The 26,417-nt window shown below is 46.5% G+C and overlaps 1 protein-coding gene across 10 annotated transcripts; it reads left to right on the plus strand.

Moving 5' to 3' along the window:
- The first annotated feature begins 431 nt into the window (after positions 1–431).
- On the plus strand, positions 432–26,323 carry EEF1D (eukaryotic translation elongation factor 1 delta). Of its 10 annotated transcripts, XM_054190106.1 has the most exons (11): positions 432–553; positions 2,310–2,338; positions 12,526–12,649; positions 13,243–13,275; positions 14,477–14,548; positions 20,677–20,745; positions 21,935–22,031; positions 22,298–22,401; positions 23,196–23,444; positions 24,641–24,835; positions 26,225–26,323. In XM_054190106.1, exons 3-11 carry the CDS (start codon positions 12,530–12,532, stop codon positions 26,261–26,263), a joined length of 978 nt encoding a protein of 325 aa, XP_054046081.1. In that variant the 5' UTR covers positions 432–553; positions 2,310–2,338; positions 12,526–12,529; the 3' UTR covers positions 26,264–26,323. The 10 variants fall into 10 exon arrangements, with proteins under 10 accessions (XP_054046081.1, XP_054046083.1, XP_054046085.1 ...); XM_054190108.1 differs by lacking the exon at positions 13,243–13,275 and having other exon boundaries at positions 433–553; XM_054190107.1 differs by lacking the exon at positions 2,310–2,338 and having other exon boundaries at positions 440–553.
- Positions 26,324–26,417: the final 94 nt, after the last annotated feature.

Below are 26,417 nucleotides of genomic sequence, written 5' to 3' on the forward strand. Positions count from 1 at the left end.
GTACCGGGATGGGAGGGGGCGGGGCGCGTTATAACCGGGGGAAAGCGGGAAAAAGGGGCGGGGGGAGGGTGGCGCGGCGCCTTTGTCTCCGCTCCGGCCCCGAGCCGGCCGGTGAGGCGGGGCGGAGCGCAGCGCGCATGCGCGGACCCCTCCTTCCCTCAGCGATTAGTTCGTGCCGCCCCCACCCCCCCTTTCTCTGTGCCCTGTTGGACTCGTCCCCGCAGCTCTGCCACGGGGTTTGGGTTGTACCACTCTGAGAGAGGGGGAGAATCCCCTCTCCCAAAATCCCTCCCCGCCTCCCCCTCCTCCCTCCCTGCTTTTCCCCCTCCCTGCTTCTCTCTGACTGTTGCACAGTGGAGAAGGAGGCGGGGGGAGGAGGCCCGCGCTGTGGATGCGGCGCGTTGTCTCCCTCCTCGCTGCCGCTTTTCCCCCCTCGCGAATGGTCCGCGCCGCCCCCACAACCCCCCGCGCGGCGGGCAACGCCTCCTTTTGCCTCGGTGGAGGCCGAGCGGAGCGGAGCCGCCTGCGGCCTGCCCCGTGTTCTGCGCTGCCGGTGAGTGCTTATAACCTTCTCACCGCCACCCCGCCGTGGCCCTCGGTAACGGCAGTTTCGGGGGTCTCTAGGGGGTCCCTTCCTCCTCTCACAGCCCTTTTTGGGGGGGGATGTGGCGGCCCCTCATGTATTACATGAGGCCTTTTCCTGCTAAGGGGCCAGGAGAAGGGGCTGTGGGGGCTCTTCGCTATCCGTGGGGTCCCTTTTTTCCTCACACAGTCCCCACGGAGGAGGTTATGATTATTCCTCCGTTATCTGTGGGGTCCTTTATTGCTCCTAGGCCAGGGGAAGTGTGTTTGGGGGGATAACTCGTTATCGGTGGGGCCCCTTCCTTCACAGTGGCGGGAAGGGGGGAGTTGTGGGGGGCCCTCATTATATGGGGGAAGCTCTTCCCCTGTTACAATCTCAGGGAAGGGAGATTGTGGGGTTTCCCCATTGCTGTGTGATCCCTTCCTCTTCACGGCCTCGGGAATGGGGGTAGTTTTCCCCCCCTACCATTATTTGTGGGGTTTCATTCCCCACCCACACCGGAGTCCTGAGGGAGAGGCCTTAGGGTGCCCTTAGTCTTTGGGATTACTTTTTGTCACTCAAAGCCCAAGAGAATAGTGGGGCGATCCCCCTCGAGCCCTGCACACTGTCTTAACTCTCTTTGCCATTCATAGGTCTGGGAAGGGGGTTATGGGAGCCCCCCCCATTCCCTGTGGGGTCTGCTCTCCCCTCACACCCCAAGAAAGGAGGATGTGGGGGGCTCTTCGTTGTCTGGGAGGTCCCTTTTCTCCTCCTAGGCCTAGAGAAGGGGGTTTGTAGAGTTCTTCCATACGTCTTGAGTTGCTTCACCTTTACAGGTTCTAGGTTATGCCTTGTTATGGGTCTAAGGGCTGGGTGTGCTGATGCTGGAGGTCTCCCAAAACTTGTTCACCTTTTAGGAGGGGGAGGCAGGTTCCCTCTCTGTTGGGGTGCCGGTTTTGGGGGTGCCTCTGCTACATGGAGCCTCAACCCTTTGAATTTAGGGGGTTCAGTATGGTTCCTGCCCTGGTAGGGAGGAGAGTTTAGGAGACCACCTCCTATCCTCAGTAGCTCCAAGTGCCTTGGGGGGTCTGTTCTTCTCCCCATTCCTCATCTTGGTAAGGATTTCTTGTTGAGTCACCTGGCGCAAAGGGAAACTGGAGCCCTGTCATGGCACAGAGCAGCTGGCAGCCCTCTGTAACTGAAGGCGACGGCCTGATCCTGCCCATGGCCCAGCACCCTTAGCTGCCTCCCCCAGCTTACTCTGGAGCAGAGAGCCCTGTAAAGCCTGGCCTCCCCCATTGTCCTGCCCTTGCTCTGTAGGTGCACCGGGGCTCTGCTCGTCTCTGCTCTCCGTAACCTTGGCGGTGCCTCCACCAGCCTACGTTGCTCTTTCTGCTTTTCCCTTTTGTTTCCACGACAGCTCACTTGGGGAGGTATCAGTTTCAAAACTATATTTGGGGAATGGGCAGAGACGGGGAGGTGTGGTTGTGTGGAGGCTGTTAGTGTGCTCTCTGGGGGTTTGTGAAGGATTACAGCTGTAGCTAAAGTTGCTGAGGCTGCTGCGGTCTGTCATTCCTCCCCTCTGGGTGTTCACTGAAATCAATATGGGTTTGTTCTTTCACGTCTACATCATTGATGTTTTGGAATTGATTGTAATCTGATGTTCACAGTCCTGTTGTGCTTGGTATGGAGGAGAAAACAACTTTGCTTGGCTGTATAGCTGTAATTCTTTCCTCTCCTTTTCTAGGTGTGCCCTCTTTCTCCTTGACCTTGCAGGTATGCCTTTTTTTCGCTTCACCTAAGCTGTTTGTTTTCAACTACTTTGCTTTTTCTTGTGAAGGTGACTTCTTTACTGTCTCCCTACTGCTGATTTCCCATGTCCTTGATTATCTCTTCATTAGCAATCGTCAGCATTGTTGCTTGAAGAGTCATGTTTTTAGGTCATAGAGGTTGGGCTTCATTGTCATTTCCCTGGTGAAAGGTTAGTGTGGAGCTTTGTGTTTTAGCAAAGGTGATGGAGGTGGTTCCTGTCCTGACTGTGTCCTGCTTTGTGATGCCAGCTCTGCTGGTGGAGAGCCAATTTAGAGAGTTAAACCAGCAGGAGAGCAATACTACATGAGTGTTAATATTTTCTTTTGCTTTAGCTGCTTGTATTGATTCAGTACCAGTGTTGAGGAGGGGGTGCATTTGCTCCCTTCAGCTGCAAGAGGCCATCAGACCCTCTGGTGTGAAACCAGTCTCGGTTCTTTTAACTTGGAATTGCTGATAAGGAAAAAAAAGAGGAGGTGGGGCAGGGTTGATGTCTTTCCTTTGCTGTAGGTAGGAGGCAGCTATGTCTAACTGGTGCCTAAATGCCTTGCTGGAATGGCTCCTGCTTTTGTGCAGGACTGCAGCAGTAGCAGTTTTGGGAAGAGAAGCATGTCACTAGGAAGGTGTGGGCAGTGCAGATGTCTCAAGTGTGACATAGCCCAGGTGCTGGTCTGAGGCTGCAGAAAGGAACTGATGGTGCCCATGGACCTTCTTGCTGTCCTCTGCGCCCTGTCTCTGACATCAAATGGGTCCTTTCTGGGTTTTCTGGCTTTTTTTTTTTGTCTGCTGCTGGGATTAGTGTTCAGGAGCTTCTAGTGGGGAGGCTGGTGTGACATGCAATAGGACAGGAGCACTAAATATATAACCATGTTGGCCTGGTCAAAATCAGCTGTGCCAAGGCATGTAAGCAAATACGCAAGATGAAGGCCTGGGCTAGAATCTCCTGTAATGAGAGCCCGTCAGTGCTGGGGGAAGAGCGAGCAGCGTTGGGTTAATTGCTGCTTGGACTTGCAGAAATCAGGACTTTCCTGCCTAGCCTTTGGGGTTGTGTCCATGGGGTGTTTTTGGGGTTGAACGACAGAGAAGCTGCCCTGTGTTTCTCTCATCCCGTGTCCCCCGGTGCCACCCGATGCCCATTTTTGATGTCTTCTCTGAAGAAAGGAGTTGAATCATGACTGTAATCTTGCCCTCTTGGTTATGACTTGCAGTAAACAGCTGTCTCATCCCTCCAAAAATCAGTGATGGATGAGATTTGCTGCTCTTGCTCATCTAGACATCCTTTTTTTCAAGGCTATTGCAAATATTTTAAACCACATCAAACTGTTAAATTATTTCTGGGAGAGCTGCTTTCAAATTGTGGTGCTGCCTGAGTGGCTGTGCCTTGTTGGAAGCTGACAGGTCAGCCTGGTGCAGAGTTGAAATTAAAATCGCAGTTCAGTTCCAGTGCAAGAAATTGTGCAGTGCCTGATGGAATTTAGGTCTCTGTGAGGTTGTGACGGATGTATTTATAACCTGACTCCCCCAGAAACCCCACATTTATTTTATAGGCCTCTCAATTCAGGATAAATGTAACTTTCTCATGGACAGAAGAGAAAGTGGCTTTCATTAAACAAATAAATGGAGTTGACTTAACTTTCTTTTTTTGGCTACAGCCTGAGGGTAATGTATTGTACGCTTTTGTTTCACTGACTTTTGAAAAAGTAGTTGGACTTAAGGGGATAATGCAGCCAAATAGCTGAAGTCCAAAGCTTATTTCGGATTTACAGAACAACAATAGAGACCTTTTCATTGCCTATTTTTAACTTCATGCATTTCCCTACAGCGCTGGAAGCACAGCACAGATTTGTTCTGGCTTGAAATACCCAGGACGTGATGACAAGATAACACCAAGCCCAAAGCTCTGAAGCAGTAGCTACGATTAAAAATTCTTTCAGGTTTTTGTAAGCCCTCTTTAACAGTCCATGGGAGGCCTAAACATGGACCTGTGATTTTTTTGTTACTTGGGAGCGTTTGATTGTTTGGCATCGATAAAGATTAATAATGGCATTTGCCTTTCCAGTGGCTTTATGGTTTGTAAAACACCTGATAGATTGTCTGCACTGTCACTGGAAAAGCAAAATTGTCCTGGGTACACAGGAGCCAGTCTCTGGTGCCTGTAGTAAGAGCCATTGCATTTTTCTACTCAACTTGCAGATTTGTGTTTCTTAAACGTGTTTTATGAAGTTTGCTGCCTCTGTCTCAAAGTGTTAATTTGTCTTCGTGCTAAAAAAAGCTAAGTAAATGAAAAACTGCTTCACTTCTGAAAAATGTTACCAGGCAGTGGATGAATGTGGTTTCAGGAGTGGTTTGAAGGAGAGACTTTCTGAGCTGCCACCTTGGTTCTGATTGTGCGCTGGCTGATGGGTTTCTAGTTCATCTCTGGTTTCCGTGCTCTTGATTTTCGCCAGTGGACAATGTTCATAAAACTGTAGCTTGGTTTTATTTTTTAATTGTAAAGCTTCCTGTTTGAGGAAGTGAAGCGAGTAGTTGAGAATACCAGGCGGAAAGCATTGAAACAACCACTGTGGTTTGGTGCGGTGGTAAATCTTAGCTGCCTTGGACCGGGCTGCGAGCGACGTGACGTGGTGCAGGCTCTTAAGAGAGTCCAAGTCAGCATAAATCTCTTCTGAAAACCTTTGAAGGAGGTAAGTTTGTCCCTCCAGACTTTGTCAGATCAGGTATACTCCCTTCACTCATCGTACTGGGATTTAGCAGACTTGGCTGAAGCAGGATTGTGAGCTGGTCTCTTGGCTGGAGTGAATTTGTATGCTGGGAGAACTGGTAGTGCTCTGGTCTGGTGTTAACAGTCTGCAGCTCATCTCTCATCAGGCTGTCTCCACCGGCCTAAGTGATGGTTTGTGTAATTAAATCCTTGTATATGCCTTTTCCCATGTTCCTCTGGGAGAACTTAGGAACACAAAGTAAAAATTACTTTTTCTTTTCCAATTCTTGCTTGTGTTTGTAAACTTGACTAGAAAATCTGGTCTTCAGCATAACTGAACTTAAGGTTTGGTCTCTCGTGGAAACAAATAGGTGCTGCGAGTATCTTGGGCTTATTTTTGGAAAATGATATTGCTACTCGTTATGGTAAATTCCTTTTAGGAAGATTTTCCGTGGTAATAATCTTCATAAAAAAACAGCACTCGAATTTCTGTGAGCCAGATTTGATGGGGAACTTCCGTGGTCACTGTATCTTGGGATGTTTGTGTTGCTTCCTTGCAGAATACCCTTTTTCTGTTGAATTGGTGACATGAGAAGCTGCGTCTTGTCAGGCTTCATAGGTGTAGACTCATCGGTATGGCTCTTAAATTCTTACAGTCTTAAATTCTACCACAGCCGTTTGCGTGTCGTATTGATGCTTTTCCTGAAAAATTAGTAGGCTGAATATTAATCTTTTATTTCCATCTCATTTGTAGGATGTTATACAGATGGCTAACTTGCAGCAGAAATAACTACAGTGATGTGAATTCATTATTTGACATTATAATTGTTACATTTTCAGAAATTCTTTCAAGTATTTGCTCTTGGGTTTTAGTTATCTGAAACTGGGGGACCCCAGCTTCGCTTTTGCGGTATTGGTATGGCAGGTTGGCAGCCTCTCTGGCTGGTTCCCTGTCACGATGGGTAGATCCTTTTGGATATGTGCATTATTATATATTTTTTTATTGCTTGTTATTTAAAATTAAAAGTAACTGGTTGTCTGTGATGCTGGTTCATGAAGATGACGTGTTAACCAGCTGTATGTTTAATTAAATGTATTATGGAGCAAATTAACTATATGCTAATACATTTGGCTGTTGTCATTCTGTGTCCTCACTGACTAGCTGCTGCACCTCTAGAACTGGAAGATTTCTCTAACTTTATCTTTTTTCTTAATGCTATCATAGGAGCTAAAAAAGTAAGTACTCTCTAGTTGTCCTCTGTTTTTTGCACTTTCTGGAAAATCGGGAGAATATAATCACGATCTGATTACTTACTAGATAGATTATTGCACAGTTTTCTGATTTCCATTACAAATAACTGTATCTTTACAGGTTTATTAAATTTATTTATTAAATATCACTTTGATTCAAGACACTTCTTTGTGAGAACCTCCTGATAGCCGGAGTTTAAGCTTTTTGCTTAAGGACTTGAGCAAAATCACCTATAATTAAAAAAATAATAATTAAACCCCAATTTTTAGGGTTTTTTTAGTCCAATGGTTGTGCTCTTTCTGTATGAAATATTAATAGCTGTAATGCAAATTACATATTTAAAGGTGTGACAGTTTGAGCTGCATTGAGTCATTTTGGGGGTTTCTTGTTACACCCGCTGGAGATTCTTCCTGACGTAGCTTTAAGTCATAACCTCAGAATACAGTAATACCTGCATTGGGTTAATGACATATTCTCAGTAAAGCATCTCCCTGAAGGCTTTATTCACTTATAAATTATGCTTTTTTCTTGGGATAACTCAAATGAAGGTGAATGTAGAGCCCAGCAGAGCATGTCAGGCAAGTGTAGAAATAACGATGTTTTGTTTAGGAGTCCTTATTGACCTAAATAACCTAAAAATTCAAATGTATTGCCCTACCTATGCAGTTTCAGTTGTGCATTTTGCTTTCCCTGTGGATTTTGGGCTGGCAGGTTACTGCACTAGATCCGGCTGGCTGTTACGGCAGAATGTGCCTTTGTGCACAACGCTTTTAATTTGCATCACTTAATCCTTTCCAGTCTGCCAAATAACTGACACGCGGGCATTGCTCTAGCAGACATTGCCTCATCTTGATGTGACTCTCCAAGAATCCCATTTAAATTAGTTTTAATCTGTTAAAGATTATTTTTTTAAGGGGAATACTGTCTGCCGTGTAAGAATATGAAATATCTAAAATTTTTGTGTCCAGCAGCTGAGATGATCAGGAGGATGAGGCTGCCTCAACGATTTTTTTTTTTTCAAAACGTATCCTTGTACCTCAAACTGACTTCTGCAGGCTCTTTAGTGGCACTATCCTCCATCTGCATGATGTATGTGATGTCATTTGTCACTGCCTGATGATAACACCATGGAAGCTGTAGTAGAACTTATCCCAGTGAGCAAATCGGAGTTACTGGTTGCTCCTACCTTGCCCTGTGTGTGCTTCCAGCTGGGGTGGTTTTGGTGTTAATGGTAAAAAGTAGATTAATGTTTATTAAAAGCACTGGTTTGTTTCTAGTTATCTGTAGTAAGAAGTGTTTTATTGCTCCATAAGTGGTGTAAAATGCAAGAGAAGAGTGCAAAGTAAAATAAAGACTTCAAAATAGACTTTGATTTAGATATTAAACATTTTTAGCCATGTCCCAGTGTTTTCAGCAGCTGGTGGAAGAACAGTTTCACAACTCCAATAAGGAAAAAAAAAAAATCTACTTTTGCTTTTCATAGTGATTTTTATAATTTAAATATAATATTGCATTGCTTTAGTATTTTAAGCTATTAAAAATTAAATTAAAAGTTTTTCAAAAGGCAAAGGTTTACTTGTAATAATAGTTTGTTTTTACTGGTCTGTCGAGTCCCGGACTTGAGGCTTGCAAAATCTTCCAAGAACGGCTGGAACTGCAAGCCATCGGCTGAGGTCTGGAGGTTATTTCAGCTGTATGTGAATTTTATTTGGCAACCTGTCGCAGATAAATTGTTAGCTATAAAACTTGCAGCTGTCTTACAGATACTTAATTAAAATACTTAAAAGAGCTGGCTTACAGACACTTAAAAGAGCTGGCTTACAGATACTTAATTTTGGACCCTTTTTTTTTTTTTTTAACTCCCGGGACCTGACCATGAAGTGTTTGGCAGAGAGGTAATTACCTACTCATTAGATTTTTTGAGCAGAACAGTAAATTCTGTACTTGGAAAGATATTTCCCTATACCATTTCCAATCTACACATACTTGAAACTGCTTGATTATTTTATTTTTTTTTTTTGTCTAGTAAGGTATGCCTAGGGCAGGAAAACACAAAGCAGGTGCAATATTTTTCATTTCAAGGGAAGATTTTCTTGGTGAGCTAAATTAATAATGAGCTCTCCAGCTCTTGGTCAATTTTAATTTGCTGGTAACTGGGGTTTTAAATGGAACGGAGTCATAGTTTTTCAGCCAGCTCCCTCTGCTGGCTTCCTAGTAGCAAAACACAAATACGTGTAAGCAGTGACCTCCAAATACACTCAAGAATTGGGGCACCTTTCTATTTTTAGCTTGTCTTCTCAAAAGTTCAAAATAACTAACAAGTAATTAAGGACTAATCTCCTAACTTGGAAAAATATTTTCGATGTTACCAGGGATTTAAACAAAACCTTGTTGTGTTTTTTTTTCCTGCCAGTTGTCTTTGAAAGTGAATTTTTAAGTGCTTTCAGACAGTGCCTTTATTTTTAAATAGGAATATTCGTCAGGACAGGAGAAGTATTTTAGGAGGAAGGTTATTTTGACTTCAGAAATTCGATGTGTTCAGGCAGTTTAATTTCTTTGAATTAAAATTTATAATAAAGGGACTAAATGCTTAGGCTCTTTACCATGAATGATAATGGCATGGTAGCTTTTTGACGCACTTGTATTACTTTAAAATGACTAAAGTCTGATGCATGCCCTTGCTTTATTTAGTTTTGCTGCAACTACATTGTTGTGCTTATCTTTTAATGCTGCCACTCTTTGGAAGATGAGGACAAGGAAGCCTCCCTGCCCAGTAGAAAAAGTGTGGGTAGACAAGCACAAATACGATGAAGCAGAGAGACTGCATTACGAAAGAGAAGCGATGCTAGCTGCCGTGGCCCCCGAGGAATGCCAGGAGGTAGAGGCTGTAAACGGAGTCTGCAATGACGACTCTGTTGAAAGTGAATTCAAGGGAGACCTGAAGAGAGCAAGGAATGGGAAGAAACAAAGGAAACGGAAGCGTTCTCCAAAACCCAAAAATGCAGCCTTCAAGTTAGACTCTATTCTGACTGGTTTGTTAGCTGACCATGTGTGGTTTGAGAAACCTTTCTATGATCACGCTGAGAACGTGTACAGGCAAAAACTAGTGGATTGTCAGATCCAGGAGGCACCTGAGACTGTGCTAACTGCTGAGCAGTCCTCTTCAGTGTCCAGATCAAAACCTGTCCAAGATGTTCCTAAGCCAAGGATGCTTTCAGCAGCCCTGTCCTGCTCCCATGGTAGTCTGTCGGCTTGTCACCATGTTGTTCAGGATGTCTGGGTCAACAAGTTTGACTTCGATAAGGCCGAGGAGATGTTTATTGAAAAATCTCAGTTCTTTATTCCTCCAAACATCCTAGCCATCCCATCTGTGGGGTCAAATGCTGGCAATGTTGGGCTGAGAACGCCGGATGAGGGCTATGTTACAGCCCTGCCTACTCCTGCTACCCCAAGCTTAGCTCCAGACATCATTGCTGATTCTGCTTCTTCCTTCGTTCCCGGTTTACCTGGCTCTGTACACCAGACGGTAAATGGTAAGCCGCAGATTTCAACCTTGCAGGCGCTCATGTCAGAGGTGTGGTTAGAGAAACCTCTCTATGATGGTGCTGAGAAGAGCTTCTACGAGAACATGTTTGACGGTCATCCATCGGCCAAAGGCAGACAGCAGCAACGCGGCTGCCCCGAAGCATTGAAGAACCCCCACGAAGCTGGGAAGGACCACAACGTTGGAAAGCAAACGGGCATCAAGCATGTGGAGATCGCCACCAACTCTCCGCTTCCCAGTGATGCTGAGCAACCTCCGCCTACCCGCTTTTTTCTGCATGAGGACAGTGAAACTGTGTGGCTTAACAAGCTGACATACGACAGTGCCGAGTCACGGTACTACGCAGCCGAGGCTCTGAAAATGTCAAGAGCGGGAGAGAGTACGAAGATGCAGGAATCCGCAGTAGTAAAACCCGCCCAACCAGCTGCTTATGCTTCGAGCGTCCCTGCTCCAGAAATGAAGTAGGAGAAGTTTATTCTGGGGTAACACTCACACATGCAAAACTGCCAGGGCAGGATTGAGCTGAAACAATTTGCATGTGTAGAAGATGGGCGTCCCCTGCGTGTGCAGGACCGAGCGTGTGTGCTGCTGTAGGGAGATGCTCCTGAGCTGGGGAGCATGTTTGTGGGTAGGGTAAATGGGGGAAACTCCCTCAAGGAGCCCCATTCTGGTCATTGCTGGTGGCTAAAGGTAGCATTTGTGTGGTACAAGACATTGAAAGTCAGGGCTGGGAGGTGAGCTAAGGTTTGACCCCCTTTTTATATGGGGGAAACCCAGGGCTGTGCCCCTTTCTGTGTTGCTATTATGTACAAAAAGCCATAAAAGTGAGAAGTTGGAGGGAGTAATTATGAGTTTTAAACATGCCTGAGACAGCAGAACATGCAGCGTTTCATCTTTGACCTTGAGAAATTAAATTGGTGGTTATTCACTATGTATTTCTGTTACTGTTATGTCTGTTCTTAGCGGTTGTCCCCCATTCTCCTGCAGAGCACATAGGTTGGTCGTTCAGCTCCATGTGAGAGGTTTGAGCATCGCTACCAGTATCCAGCTTGAAGAAGGCTTGGGGATGACGGTGAAATACAATTTAGAGCATCAAGTCTGGTGGGAGCTTGTGCTGTATTTATTTCATTGAGGGAGAAGGTTTGATTATTCAGTCTGGAAGCCGCTGTTAATTTTGGGACAGGGCTATTGGATTACAGCTCATTTAACGTGCACGTATGTAGCTGGGCAGGAAGAGTTTGTTCTCAAATTGTAGATGACCTTCATAGTTGTAACTTGCAGTTTACAGATGGAAACATTTAAATACTTCCTTTTTAAGTCATGAACGAGGCGATATAGAGGGTTACAGACAAGTTTTAGAGCTCACATGCCTTTCACCCTGTCCCATTTGGGATAATTTTCTCTTTAGTTGGACAGAACTAGATATTTGGTCGTGCCTTTCACCCTTCCCCAGGCAAGTCCATGTGTCATTGTAAAATATGTGGCATAAGTTTGTCTGTAAGTGGGGTTCTCTGTTAGTGATACTGGTTGGCAGCTCAAGCCAGGTCTTGGAGGTTTTTGAGTGATGGCAATGGCTTCAGTGGAACCAGTAGAGGACCTGTATGGTGTGGTGGCCTCTTCTGAATGGGTAGATAATGAGAAAGTTGCTTATTTTATAAGAGACTCGTCTGTTGCCTTCTGTGGAAGTGCTTTACTGGAGAGCTGTGGCGTTTTGAGCTAAGGAAAGGGTTTGCAGGTTGCTATTAGTTGCTCTCTCCGCATTGGGTGGTGGAACCTGATAATGGTGTGGTTTTGTTGTGATGCCCTATCCGTACTCTGACCACTTCCTCAAGCTGGTGTTGGCTCTGTAGCTGTCCCCTGGCTTGAAATAAGGGCACATCTTGTGTTTCGTTGCCGATGATTTTAATTTCTAAACCATTGCAGCAGCTTCCAAAAGAGCACGTGCGTGGTTACCGGTGGTACCACTGTAAAATGTGCATGCATCTGGATTCCTGGAGGCTGGTCACTGTCGGTGTCAGGCGGTATGTTGTGCCAGGCTGTTCCTTACAGGAGGATTTGGTGGCGCACCTAGTGAAGTGTGGTGTGACCAGGTAGAGATGCGTACCAGCTTAAGACAGCCGAAAGTTGCTGTCAATGCAGTTGAGTCATGTTCAAGGAAGACTGAAATGTGCTTAAATTTGTCAGCTGCGGTGTCAGGAGTTGCCTGTCACAGAGTGTCCCCTTGTTGCTATGCTGTAGCGTGGCACGTGCTGCATATTCTTCGGGCTTTGTTTTCACTGTGACCAGGCATCTTAAGAATTAAAAACATTACTTCCCTTTCTGATTCTCATACATGAGGCATCTTGTCAGCAGATGCCCACAGTCTAGAAAATCCTGCTCTGCAAGCTTTTTTGTGGAAGAAGGTACGGATCAAATGATTTCTTCTATCCCCGCTTGGTGCCCTGTCGCTAAATGCAGGTCAGTCCAGGCAGACAGGGGGGTGATTAGGCTGCCCTGTTTTCTTAATAGGATCTTCTTTACTTAAAGCTTTCCACTGCCGAGCAGAAAGCTGCAGGCACAGCTCTATGGGGGAAGAAAACACTCTTCTGTCAAGCTCATGGCGAGCCACTAACCTTCTAGGAACTCACTTTGGTGTTTGATTTGTTCCCTTTCTGCAGAAGCATGGCAGTCGACTACTTTATGCATGAGAAGATCTGGTTTGAGAAATACAAGTACGACGATGCTGAGAGAAGATACTACGAGCAGATGAACGGGCCAGTTGGCAGCTCTTCACGCCAGCAGGTAACACTTGTTCTTAGACGGGGTTTAGCAGAATGCCGGAGCTTTAAGAGCTAGTACAGAGCGGGCGAAAGGACATGAGCCAGCTGGACGTGGGCTTCTGCCTGATTTCCACTCTGGGTGCTGCCTTTTCCCAGTGTGAGGGTCTTCTCTGGAGCTCTCTTAGCCTACGCCCAGTTATGACCCCTTTTGAAAGACCACCTTCTGTGGACTGTGAAGCATTTTTCCAGTACTACCAGTGTACTGGAAGATCAGATGCCCTTGTAACAACAGGCAAACCAGTTTTAGGTTGCAGCAGTTACTTTTAATCATTGCAGGCTGCTATGGCGAGGCACAAATGCTATTTGTGATCTAACAGGGGTGCAGTTTTAGCCGCAAGCCCCGAGAGCTGCGGTTCCGTTGACTGGGCTGGGTGAAGAATTGACCTGTCCCCATTCAGCCAGGGAAGATGCTGTTCTGGAGCAACTAAGCTTCCCTTTGCAAGGGATATACCAGCTGTATATGAGGTGCTCAATATTTGAAGAGAGGCATCATGGCTCCAAAGAGACCAGAAATTACATTCCTTTTCATCTCTTTGTACCCCCTGCAATATTCAGTGTGCTCCTGCAGAAGACTGCATCACAGTACTGGTGAGTTGGGGGGAGCAGGTGGAGGGGAAGCAACCACACCTGAGCTGAAGTAGTTCAAACTTAAATATTAGCCTGAAATTATTACTGCTTAAAGGTACAGAGCTATCGTAACCTCTTCCTGCTGTATAAAGAGCTGTTAACTGCTTCTGCGTTTGGTTGGTTATGTAGAAAGCTGCTTAGAGTTTTAAATGGCTGTCTTGCAAGTGTTTAAGGGGAAGCTTTTTGCTTAAGTAATAGCTTCTAGGCACACTCTGTCTATTCCTGCTGCCCATGCTAGCATAGTGGTGGCACAGCACCTAGGACACTTGCATAAAAATTAGAAGCTATAGGTAAGTGCTTGAAGTAGATGTTAAAGTGCAAACCTCTGCAGTGCTCTTAGAAGAACATCTAGACTATTTTCATGCCACCTGAGGAGCTTCCAGTGAAGAAGTGGTGAAGGCTCTCGTGAAGATTCTGCAGCAATTTATCAGCCACTTCCCAGCTAAGGAAAAAGATCCATGCTCCTTAAAAACCTTCCTGCAACCTGGAAGTGGTATCCACCTGAATGTGTCCAGGCTGTGGCTCTTCTGTGGTCTGTTTGACACGGGGGTATTTTGGCCTGTGGGCAGTTTTATGTCTCAGATCTTGCTTGTTGGGGTTGCAGTCTGAGAGAGGCAAGGAGTGAGTGGATCATGGAAACTGAATTTGTGCCTTAAGAAAGGGAATTTTCCAAATCCAGGCTAAGGCATGGCAGTAGGAAGATGGAGGGGCGAGGCGGGGAAGTCTTGTGCTGCTGTGCTCTGGGTAATGCCTCTCTGGATAGAAGACTTCAGTTAGGGCTGTCACTTCTTGCCTCAATACAATGACAGGTAGTACTCCAAAAAAGAGCTGCCTAATGATAGATCTCTAAGGAGTACTGAAATGACTCCAACCCTCTGCCTGGCTGGCAGCTGTTCAGGGTAATAACGGAGAACTTGAAAAGCTCTTGACTGGATGATCTTCTGGGCACGTGGCCTGATGTGAGTGACCAGGGATTGCAGTCGGTGCTGCTTGATTTAGATCCAATCCTTGCACCTAATTTTGCAGTACTTGCTGAATCATTGGAAGGAATCCTCCCCCATTCTTACCCCCCCCTTTTTTTTTTTAATTTCCCTGACCAGTTTCCCATGTTTCTTTTTTTTTTTTTTGAAAAAAATCTTGGTTCTTTCTGCACTGTTTGCAGGAGAACGGAGCCAGCACGATCCTACGCGACATTGCCAGAGCCAGGGAGAATATCCAGAAATCGCTGGCCGGAGTGAGTACCCAAGCTCTCTCACCAGCTGGCTACCTGCAACCATTTTTAGCTGTGGTGCATCTCACAGAACTCCGCTGTGACCACTTCATAGACTGTGTGGCTTCTTATTTTTAAGTTAGAGGAGAAGACTAAGGTGTGCAGCGCTGTGTACCACCAGCATAGCTCCATCCACTCCAGAGCACCGTTACTACTAGAGTGCATGCTGCTTACCTGCTTGCTAGCCTGCAGTGCTTTTTAAAACTAACTGGACTGAAGTTAAAATTCTTCCAACTGTGCATTTCTTTTCTTCTTCTCCTGGCGGAATGTTCCCACGAGTCTTATCTAACAAGTTACGAGTCGCTGTTAAAATAACCTTGCTGGGTAGCACAGCGCTGAGCTGCCAGCGGGAGCATGTATGTCTCTCTTGGGGTACACTGAGCTGCCACCTTCTCTTTCCTGTTTTGCTTTCAGTTAGGGTATGTGCAAAAAAATGGTATCTTCCATCTGCTGCATCTAGGGAATTCAGCTTGGCTACTAGTTCTAAGTCTTGAACCATCCTGTAGAAGTTCAGTCCCATCCTTTCTGGAGGTGTTTTTGTGCTGATATGTACAGACAGCACTGTTAAAAGTTAATTTTTTCAATAGGAAGCTGAGATCTTAAACTAATAAGTGGACTGGTTTTGTGAGTGAAGAAAATTCACAGAATACAGCCCACATGTCTTGAATTCTTACCTCTGCAATAGGACTATTACATACCTGCACATATCTTCCATCCTTTTTCTATATTGATTTGGCCCCACAGCTCCCTCTTGGGGTATTTAACACCTTCATTTTCTATCTAGAGCAGTATGATAACAGGGAGTCGAGCCTTTCTCTAGGGGAATATTTCATATTCCTCCTTAACGCAAGCAGAAAGGAGCCGTATGTTTGGGGTGAATGCCAGGGAGTTAGGCTGATTCCTTTCCCTCACCGTGCCTGGTGAACTCGACACTACAAAAGCAACTTCTGCAGCCGCTCACATGAGCAATCCAAGATCCTCGGTATTGCACTGGAAACTTGGATGCGGATGCAGGAAGAGCGGGGCAAATGTGATGAAAGGATGGTGGGAAAGAATTAAATTTGCTTTGGTTAGGTTCAGCGGTCTCAAATACAGCATGGGAATGAAGGGAAAGTTCGGACACTTTAGAAATATTAAAAAACAAACCAAAACACGTTGAGGAGGAAAATACTTGGAAGTTTTCTAGCGCTAATTTCTTGCTTCAGCATCAGTATTTCAGCCAACAGCTTAGGGAAGATATTTCCTAAACTGCCTCATTTAAGTTCAGATCTGAAATAACATGTTTGGGCTTCCAGTAGGTTCTATTGGCATCTGTCAAAGACTCTTAGTTTGGACTTTAAAGGGAATATGTGGGGAAATGAGCCCCCATCCTCACCAGGGTTGGAGAATTCTTTGCACAGGTAGTGTTAAATGCCTTTGGAAAGACCTTTCCAAGCTGGGCAAGGTTGCTGCTTCCTCCGAGACCTTGTCTCCTCCAGGAGCAGAGTCTGGATGTGGTGAGTAGGGGCAGGAAACCTAAATACAAATCACCTGGCAGTGCCGCTGGTCTACCCTGAAGGTGTATTCTCATCTTGCAGAATGGCCTGTGGTTTGCCAGAGATGAGGAGTTACTTGCCCTGGCCTGTGACTCCTGTTAAAGAGCTGCTTTTTGTGAGAAGCGTGTAAGTTTGGATCGTCCAGGTCCTGTCCGTGGGGAAGACTGGGGGAACTGGCGAAGCACCAGACCAAAACCAGAACAGAAATTTGAGAATATGAAAGTCTTTTGCATCCCTATGGCACTTATTGGAGTTAGTGCTGAATAGAAAGAATTCATCTACTGGATTTTATTTTTTTTTTCTTCCTGTGAAGAAAGGTTGGCGGGCTTGGGGATTTAAGGTCAGGACTGAGCCATGGGGCCTTAAAACTGTGTGTATGTTAGAAAGATCGAGCTGTTGAGAGACAAGTCTGAAATACCAGCTTTTGTAGCTTTTCTTTCTGAAGGATCATCGTTCATATCGGACAACTGTGCTGTAGAGCAGGATTGACTTTAGATAGAACATGCTTAAATTTTGTTTTATGTTTCAGAAAGCCAAACTTAGACTGTCCGTTCTACAGAATAATAGCGATGCTTGTCTGTATAGCTGGATTTAGTCTTTCCTTCCACCTGAACACGCAGAGTTATTGTCAGGAGTCTAAAGATGTAGCAAGTGGAAGAGTTGGTTCTTGTAAGATGGGAAGATGGAAGATTAATGTGAAATTCAGCCAAGGCTGCTTTCAGGTCTGCTTCAGCTGGATAGCGGTGTTCCGAAACGTGTGAATGAGCGTTAGAAGGGTTGAGGCAGCGGTTTGTACCTCCCGAAGGAGGGTACAAAGCCCTGATGCTGTGGAAACATTTGTTTGCACATACCTGTCATCCCGCTTTCTGCATGGTCATCTCTGCTTTAAACAGTCTCTCCAGTTGACATCTGCTCGATCCCTAATGCTTTCCTCGATGTGAAGTTGTTAAAACCTGTGCGGTACTGCGGCTGGTGGCATTGAGAATTACAGCTGGGGACCTGTGACATGGGAAGGATCGGCTTGCTTGAGATCAGAAGCAAGTCCAACAGAGCGGGCGACTGAAATTCTCCCTTCCTAAACCCTGCCCGGAGGCTGTAACGAAAGGGATGTCACTGGTGTGGGAATCTGAAGCTCTGTTATTCTCCTCTCTGCCCAAGCTCCCTCTCACAAAGCTTCTGTATTTGTGGGTTTCAAACAAGAAAAGCTCCCAGAAAACCTCTAATCTTGCTGAAGTGTTTGAAAGCCAAATCCAGAAACGCGCGCGCGGGGAACGGTCACACCTTCTGTAGGAAACCAGCCAGGAGCCATCCTGCTGGTCTTGGTATAGTTCTTCAACATCATTTTCCTACAGATATGTACATTCTGACCATGGCTAAACTTTCCCTGTTTCCAGAGCTCAGGTGGACCGACCTGAGGGGAAGGGCGTTGTATCTCTGCCTGAAAAAAAAAAAAAACAGGTTTTTATTTTTTGGCTGAAGCTATGAGTGCTTTGTGGGATCTGGACCAGAAAACCTACACATCACATCAGTAACCGAGCTTGTAAAATCCGTGTGCTGTCCTTTGCAACTGGTTAACTCAAATTAAGGGAAAAGGGTTGATACCTCCAGATAATACTTGTGGTGAGGGAAGCGCCAGCTTTCCAGCTGTGTCTGTTGGTTGGACCTGACTTACCAAGGGAAGAGACTTTACCTGTAGTTGTCGAGAGAAATTTCTTTTCAGCTAATACCTAGAAATCTGTCTGGACAACTACAGGTAAGAGCTCTTCCCTTGGTATGTCAGGGAGCTTGCAAAGCACTCGCAGCTTTACCCGAAAAAAGAAATGCAACCTTTGCCAACTTTTTCTTCATTAATCAGTGTTCTTGTCTCTGATTTTTAAAGTATGTTTTAGAGAGTCAAACTATGGAGAGGGCCAGGTATTGAAAGCCCTTTGAGGCAGGATTCTGTTTTCTGCCCTTCATAAGCAAGAAGTCCTAGGGTTTTAATTTGCCTGGATGATTAAATTTTATGCAGTCCTTGGCGTGGTTTCGGGCTTGTTGAGTGCTTCTGCTATGCAAAATATTTTGAAGAGGTTGCAGCTCTTGTCAGTGCATCACTGATGTGGGTTCAGGACAAAACCTGTGGCTTAGGCTTAGAAAAAACAAAGGTTTTAAGAGCTCAGACCGTGAGACAATGTACAGGAAGTGACCAAAGTGATGCTCTGGAACTCACCACCTTTGGGATTTTGAATTACTGTCCTTGATAAAACTCACAAACGCTTGTGTCGCGCTTCCTTTTGGCACAGTTGAGTCAGAAGAGGAAATCGCACTTGGTTGTGCATAGGAAAAAACACACCGTAGGCAGCGTGTAGCTTAAGTTGGTGACCGCGTCTCTGAAAGCTTTAAAACATTCTCACCTCAGGGGAAAGCCCACAGTCTCATAAAGGCAATTTTTCCCTAATTTCTGAAAGTGTGGCTTGAGCACCTCCCAGAATTGGGAACTTTATTTCAGTGTTCTGCCTGTTATACCCTGTTTTACGCAGGTTACGGGTTCTCAAAGGACTGGCCCGGTTTGTGAAGACCTTTAATAGCTTGTTTGAGCTTGGGGCAGGCAACCCTCTCTTCCTGACAGCAAGAAATGGCTGTGCTCAGGCTCACCCTGCCCTGGGTTTGCTCGGGACTAACAAATAGTGTCTGAAATCCACAGAGTGTTGATTTAAGTGCTGTGCCATGTCTCTGAGCGCTGTGAACCCCTTTTAAAACCTCCCTTTTAAACAGGCGCAAAAAAGACAGTGCAGAGGAGCAAGTGAATCCTGTTTTAGGATTAGTTTAGCGTATGTAATCTGCTGAATCAGTTCATCTGGGTGCACGGCACTGAACTATTCGCATTAATTTTGTGGGTGTTTAACCTGTGGGTGCATCCAGGTTGTTAATTAGTCTTGCCGTTTCTGCAGAGACCTCAGTAGCGACTTGCAGCCGAGAAATCCCGGAGGTGAGATGACTCCCCACGGAGCCACCCAGATAATCTGTGCTGCAGCTCCTCGAGCGCCTGTGCTACCTGTATTACCGCATACTGGGGAGGCCCATCATTAAATGCCCCGCTGAGAATGCTGGCTCTCCTCGGGGCTTCATTATCGGTATTTGCAACCTTGATATCGTCTCACCTGCAGGCTCAATATAAGCTGGCAAAGGAAGGGTGAAAAGGGAGGGAATTTGTGCATTGTAGAACCATGCCTCGCTCTGCGCGATTCCCTGGGTGCTACACAAAGCTTTACAAACAGCATCTAACAGCAATATACCAGCTAGATTTGTATTGTAGGTTTTTATAGTACTCCAAAGGTCTGTTGCAGTAACAAAATGGCATATTTCCATGCTCTTGCTTGTTGAGAACAGCATCCTCCAGAGCAGAGTGTTTCAAAGTCCTCCTATCTTACTCTTGCAAGCCCATAGCTACGCCCGTTTGGGGAAAATGGCTGTGATTTTTCTCCTCGAACTTCCCTGGAATGACAGAACCGCACAGGGCTGGCAGGTTTCTCTTGCACTGGAGGCATCCTGCCAAGCTGGAGACGTTTTTCTTGGCGTGACTGCAGGGAGGAGCAATGCTGGTCTATTCCGTGTGAGACTCCAGGATGGCGGCTGACAAAGGGTAAAGGTAGATGGTACTGCCTCTGTTTGGATTTCTCATCTTTGAGGGGTTATTACTAATTACTAACAGGGAAGAGAAATGTGGAGGTACAGCTGGCTTCTGTGTCAAATGCTTCCACTAAACCGGAGAGCCAGGGTTTAAAAGCCGTCTTGCAGCATCTTCATCATCCATGGTCGCGTTCAGGATAGCCAGGGCAAATGCAGAGCCTGCTGAAATGTGTCAGCGTTTGGCTCGAAAACATGTCTAGGGCTTCAGTCTGCCAAATATCTGTGGTGCTTGCTGCTTAGCTGAATCAGCAGGCTGCTTTTTTGGGGGGGGAAAAAACCCCAGCTGTGTATGTCTTTGCAGGTGACACAGCTCCTGTGTTTGATCCTGAAGTGCTTTTTTTCAAGGGGGTAGGGACGGATGTGACTGTTGCCAGATTTGCTTTTCACTGAATGAACTTAGACCTTGGCGGCCCCCGATGGTGTGAGTGGAACAGAAAGAGGTCAGGCAAGGAGTTAATCTGAGCTGTAATTGTTGTCCTTGGGGCGTAAGGCGGAGGGCTAGCCTGGTGTGATGAGCCCGCTGTGGCTTGTGGCCTCTGTTCCTGGTGGCGTTATGTGAGGATGGAAGCCCGTGCAGGGGTCTCATTGAGTTGTTGAGCCAGACCACGCTCCAGACATCTCACTCTAGTTGTGCCACCCAGCTGCGTGACCTTTCTGCAGGCACCGAGGTGTTTTAACGGGAAAGATGGCAGAGTTCATGGATAAATGTTTCTGTGCGGGCTTTGTTTGGTGTGTAGTTGGTGTGAGGCTGTACCTCGTTGCTTGACGGTTTGTCCTGCATGTGGATCTGCTTCCTGCACTTGAACTGCCTCTTCCAGCATGAGTGAAATCCTTTTCTGTCTTCCGCGTTGAATCAAACGTTCCCCCAAACCTTTTTGCCCTTTGCAGCAGAAGACAGCTCCTCGTAGCAAAGAAGCTCCTTCTGCCCGTCACAAGAGGCAGTCGGGCCGCTCAACTGTAAGTCACCTGTGCACGGAAGGAGCTGGTTGTGTGATTTCAGAGGACCTTGTAGGGCAAGGACAGCCCTGCCTTGGAGAGATGGACCAAATTCTCCTTCCTTAGCCATTTGTCCTTTGGCGTGTTGGTCGTAGCTCACCCTATATAACGGGATCTTGCAGCAGGACGTTTAGGTCTCTCTCCCAGCATGCTGTCTGGGGGCTGCAGGTCTGCACTTGTGTTCCTCAGCATAAAGGCTGCATCGGAGATTGATTTCATGGTGCTTTTGACATTTGGCCCCTGTCCCTCATTGGAGTGGGTGGAGAAAGGGTCTCTTTGACCTTTCTGCAAGGAGCAACTCATGCTGCTCCATCCCAGGGCCAGGCACCTCCCAGACCTGCTTTCCGTGTGCCACATATTCATCATCTTAACCCCTCTGTTCCCCTCTCTCCATCTTTAGTGACTGCTGAGATCTCAGGAGCACGTCAACTGCAACCGAGAACTAAAGTATAATTATATGCAGGGTGCACTTGAAAGAGTATAAATTATTTCCTCTATTGTATTCAGTTATAAATGACACTTAAAGCAAAGCGTGAAGGCCTGTTATTTTCTTTCCCTTAGCTGATTTGAATTTATAGATAAGGGCATCCTTAAAAAAAACCCAGAAAGCTCTTTTTTGCTGTTAAAATAAATACTTTTGAAGCTGGATTGGTAGAAGTGCTCCCTTGGGATGTGTTAAAGCAGGGTTTAAGTTACTTTGAGAGGAATTAAAGGCTGGACCGGGGAAAGCGGGAGCATAGAAATGCTGGGATCTTTCCAGCTTTCACAGTGACTTGCTGGGTGACGTTAGGCCGGTCGCTTCTGTGCTCGGTGCCTTGGTTTGTCTGCAAGAGGGAACCGGTTGTCCCATTAGTGTGAAGCTTTCAAAACCTTTGCGTGTTTAGCAATAGTTTGTGGTCTGAGACTGCAAAGAATGACTTTATCCTTTCCTCATCAGTGCCAGCTGCAATTTCTCTAGATACTTTCCATGCTTCATTCTGTAGAGCTCGTACATTCCTTTTATAACGCCTTTAGAGAAAAAGTCCTTCTTCTTAGATTAGCTTTCAAATTTTCTTTTTCCCTGAAGGCATGACTCTGCTTTGCTTCACTGAACCACTGAGCTCTGGCGTAGCTGAACAGAATGGTTTCATCTCGTTTTTCCTTGTTGCAGAGCGCGAGCACAACCTCTTCTGGGCCTGCTGGTGACCAAAATGAACTCCTGTCCAGAATTTCTCACCTGGAGGTAGAAAATCAAAACCTTCGCAGTGGTAAGTAGGAGAATCTTCTGGTGTGAATGCGAAACTTGGATGGGGTCCTGCTCCTGTGGGCTGTATCCCTTACTGAGTTTGTCATCAGGTGAGCCTGTGCCAGTGTCTTGATTGGAGCTTTGCAGGCTTCCCTCTGACTGGGGTGACTGGTGTTTTTAAAGCCCACTTTGGGCAGCAGTAAATTTGTCCTGACTTCAGCGCTGATGCAGAGCCTAGAAAATAAGGTTATTTTTAATATTCTTTCCCCCCCCCCACTTTTCTCACAGTTGTTGCAGACCTACAGATGGCCATCTTCAAGTTGGAAAGCCGCCTGAATGCTCTGGAAAAGTCATCTACCTCCCACCAGCCCTCACCGGTTCCTCCAACCCAGGTGAGCCTTGGCAAGGCGCTGTTCTTGAATGCTTCACAGTCACAAAGTGCCAGGTTATTTCCGAGGCCGCTTGGATTTCTGAAGATGGAGAAGATGCTCATGGTTAGGATGAGTTAGTGGCAGCTTTTCCAGGAATTTTGGCAGCTGACTCATCATCTTTCCCAAAAACTACATGTAGAGAGGAGTGTTCTACCCTAAGACCAGCAAAGAAGCTGCATTAGAGATTTCAGCTAAGGAGACCTGGTGCAGATGTGTGGAAATTTGGAGTTAATATATACATGTCCCCTATAAGAATGCATTTAATTTAATTTGAGAAAGCTCTGTGGGACTGAATTCACGGCACCGGTTTGATCAATTCTTCTTGTTGGTTGAAAGACACTAGCAGTGGTGCTGGTGGTCTCTGCAGTAAGCCTGTGCAATGGGTGCCCCCCGCCCTCATGCTAGAGGAAGAAGGAAGATGCTTGGTTGTGTTCCCAACTGCTGTCCCACTCAGACTTTTATGGTCTAGGTATCTTGAGCCCTTAGGAGAAGGATCAGCTCTTGGCTACATGGTGTTTTTTTGCTCTGAGTATGGCCATGCTGGATCAGTTCAGAGGTCCATCTGGTCGAATGTCCTAATTTGATGGCCAAGAACTGATTCTTCACACAAATGACAGGGTGTGGGCCATGCTCACTGTTGTGAGCAATGTAGACTTCTGTTCCTGAACTTCTCCAGAGCGCCGCTCTGATTCAACTTCACGTTATTCTCCCCTTTTTCCTTAATGCAAACTTGAATATGTGTCACCCCAATGAAGAAAGTGGAACCATTCAGTGTTCCCTCCAAGAAAGTGGAGCTCCCTTCTGCTTCACCAGCAAAGAAAGTTGAGCCAGCTGCTGCAGAGGAAGATGATGATGATGACATCGACCTTTTTGGTAGTGATGATGAAGAGGAAGACCAAGAGGCTGCTAAAGTCCGGGAGGAGAGACTGCGTCAGTACGCAGAGAAGAAGGCCAAGAAACCGGGTCTTATTGCCAAGTCTTCTATCCTTCTGGATGTGAAACCAGTGAGTAATTGAAAGGAGGGGGAGATCCTGAATCAGGCTGTGTCTTGTGCTGCAGGAGGCTGTAAATTTTCTCACTTGTACATCCGAGTGGACAGGTGAATCATAGAATCGTGGAATCCTAGAATTGTCTAGGTTGGTATCTTTAAGATCGAGTCCAACCATCAACCTAACACTGCCAAAAATTACCACTAAACCATGTCCCTCAGCTCTACATGTCTTTTAAATACCTCCAGGGATGGTGATTCCATCACTTCCCTGAGCAGCCTGTTCCAATGCTTGATAACCCTTTTGGTGAAGAAATTTTTCCTAAAATCCAATCTAAGCGTCTGCTGGTGCAACTTGAGGCCGTTTCCTCTTGTCCCGTTGCCTGTTCCTTTGGGAGAAGAGACCGACATCCCCTGGCTACACCCGCCTTTCAGGGAGTTGTAGAGAGCGAGAAGGTCTCCCCTCAGCCTCCTTTTCTCCAGCCTGAACACCCCCAGCTCCCTCAGCTGCTCCTCATCAGGCTTGTTCTCCAGACCCCTCACCAGCTCCGTTGTCCTTCTCTGGACATGCTCCAGGCACCTCAGTGTCTTTTTTTTTTGAAGTGAGGGGCTCAAAACTGGACACAGTATTTGAGGTGGGGCCTCACGAGAGTCGAGTAGGACCTGCAGATTTTCAAACAAGGGGTCAGAGCAAGGTGGGATATTGCAGCTGGGATCTGCAGCCTGTGTGTCCTTGAACCGTGGTGAGTGCAGGCTGTTTATCTGAGGTTCCCCTGAGCAGGACTAGCCCTTTTCTTTGAAGAAAAGACAGCTAATCAATGCCCTAGAGATGAAAATAAACCTGTCTTTGTCAAATTGTCGTGGTAGAACAAAAACTCTGGGCTGCCCAGTGCTCTCAGGGTTGCCCTCAGTAAAAGTCACTTACTTTAAAGTGAGCGCTCCAAAGCGGTTGTGTTGCTGCAGGAAGAATTCCCCTTGCATCTGCAGTGCCTGTAGGTAGAATGGAAACACCACGCTCTGCAGCATTGCTGCAAAGTCAGATTTAGCTTGGCCAAATCCATCAGCCGACTCTGATGAAAACAGTAGCCGAGAAAAGGGCAGCTTGGATCAGCTGAAATCTACTGAGAGGTGCAGTGTTGAATTTTAAGTCCCTCTTGGGGCCAGTGATGGTCTCTATGAAAATGCTAAAGTTCATACTTCACTCTTTTCCAGTGGGACGATGAGACTGACATGGCGAAGATGGAGGAGTGCGTCCGGTCTGTCCACATGGACGGGCTGGTGTGGGGAGCCTCCAAGCTGGTCCCGGTAGGTTATGGCATTAAGAAGCTCCAAATCCAGTGTGTAGTGGAGGATGACAAAGTTGGAACGGACATCCTGGAGGAGGAGATCACCAAGTTTGAAGACTATGTAAGTCTTTTCAGCGAGCTGTGTAGTGCTGGGTGATGTCTGACCCACGGGGTCGTTCTTAACTAAGGTGCATTTGTGAATTTTGGCAAACAGAATCACAGAATGGTGGGGGTTGGAAGGGACAGACCTTCGGAGGTCATCCCGTCCAACCCCTGCCAAAGCAGGGTCACCTAGAGCAGGTTGGACAGGAATGCATCCAGGTTTGGAATATCTCCAGAGAAGGAGACTCCACAATCTCTCTGGACAGCCTGTTCCAGTGCTCTGGCACCCTTAAAAGAATTTTTTGCTCATGTTGGGATGGAATTTCCTGTGTTCCAGTTTGTGCCTGTTGCCCCTTGTCCTGTCTCTGGGCACCACTGGGAAGAGTCTGGCCCCATTCTCTTGCCACCCACCCTTTAGATATTGATAAGCATTGATGAGATCCCCTCTCAGTCTGCTCTTCTCCAGGCTGAAAAACCTCAGGGCTCTCAGCCTTTCCTCATCAGAGAGATGCTTCAGTCCCTTGATCATCTTCGTAGCCTCCACTGGACTCTCTCCAGCAGTTCCCTGTCCTTCTTGAACTGGGGAGCCCAGAACTGGGCACAGTACTCCGGCTGTGGCCTCACCAGGGCAGAGTATAGGAGGAGGATAATCTCGCTTGACCTCATGGTCACGCTCTTTTGAATGCCCCCCAGGATATCATTGGCCTTCTTGGCCACAAGGACACATTGCTGCTGGCTCATGGGCAACTTGTTGTCCACCAGGACTCGCAGGTCCCTCTTTGCAGAGCTGCTTTCCAGCAGGTCAACCACTAACCTGTACTGGTCCGTGGGGTTATTCCTCCCCAGGTGCAGGACCCTACACTTGCCTTTGTTGAATTTCATCCGGTTCCTCTCCGCCCAACTCTCCAGCCTGTCCAGGTCTCGCTGGATGGTGGCGTGGCCTTCTGAGATCCTGCATAGTGTATATATAAATATATATTTTAAGGCTGACTGATGCAGATACCTCGCAGAGTCATTTTCCAGGCTCATCCAGCCCTGGCTGAGTGTTATTTTGGGGAACGCCTGCTTTTACACCCAGCCTGGGCAGCACCGGGGTAGACGCACAAAGGGTTAACCTTGGGAGCTGGAGGGAGATGTCTCCGTCCCCATCCTTCCTCCTTCCATGGAAATGATGGAAGCTCCAGCCCTGTGCCAAGTGATGTACAGGTTCCGTAGAGCTCCTCGTCTGGCTGTATATTAAATACCAGCCCCTAAAGTTCCTCTTGCCCCTAAAGCTCCTGGGGAGCTGGGCCATGCTCGATCTGTTGAGCATTGCTGTGAAGAAATCCCTGATACGAGTGCTTTCTTTTGTTTAAAATGTCTGAAAACCCCTTGGTGACCTCCAGCTGCTGCTTTGCTTTTCTTTCAGGTGCAGAGTGTTGACATTGCTGCTTTCAACAAGATCTAGAAGGAAAATACTGTATCCCCTCTGGAACTGTAACTAATAAAGATCAAGCTCGGGAGTGCAGCTTGGATGATGTTTTTCTCGGCCAAGTGCGACTTCTGCAGAGGGATGTCGTGAGACTCCAGGGATATTTCCCTTCCTTGTCACCTTTGTAAAA

Source organism: Rissa tridactyla, chromosome 2 (genome assembly GCF_028500815.1).
Source record: "Rissa tridactyla isolate bRisTri1 chromosome 2, bRisTri1.patW.cur.20221130, whole genome shotgun sequence".
Lineage (NCBI taxonomy): Eukaryota > Metazoa > Chordata > Aves > Charadriiformes > Laridae > Rissa > Rissa tridactyla.

Coding starts and splice junctions, on each gene's coding strand:
- EEF1D (XM_054190106.1), top strand. CDS start 12,530: ATGGCAGTCGACTACTTTATGCATGAGAAGATCTGGTTTGAGAAATAC. Junction 20,746..21,934: donor GGCAGTCGGGCCGCTCAACT/GTAAGTCACCTG, acceptor TCCTTGTTGCAG/AGCGCGAGCACAACCTCTTC. Junction 23,445..24,640: donor TCCTTCTGGATGTGAAACCA/GTGAGTAATTGA, acceptor ACTCTTTTCCAG/TGGGACGATGAGACTGACAT.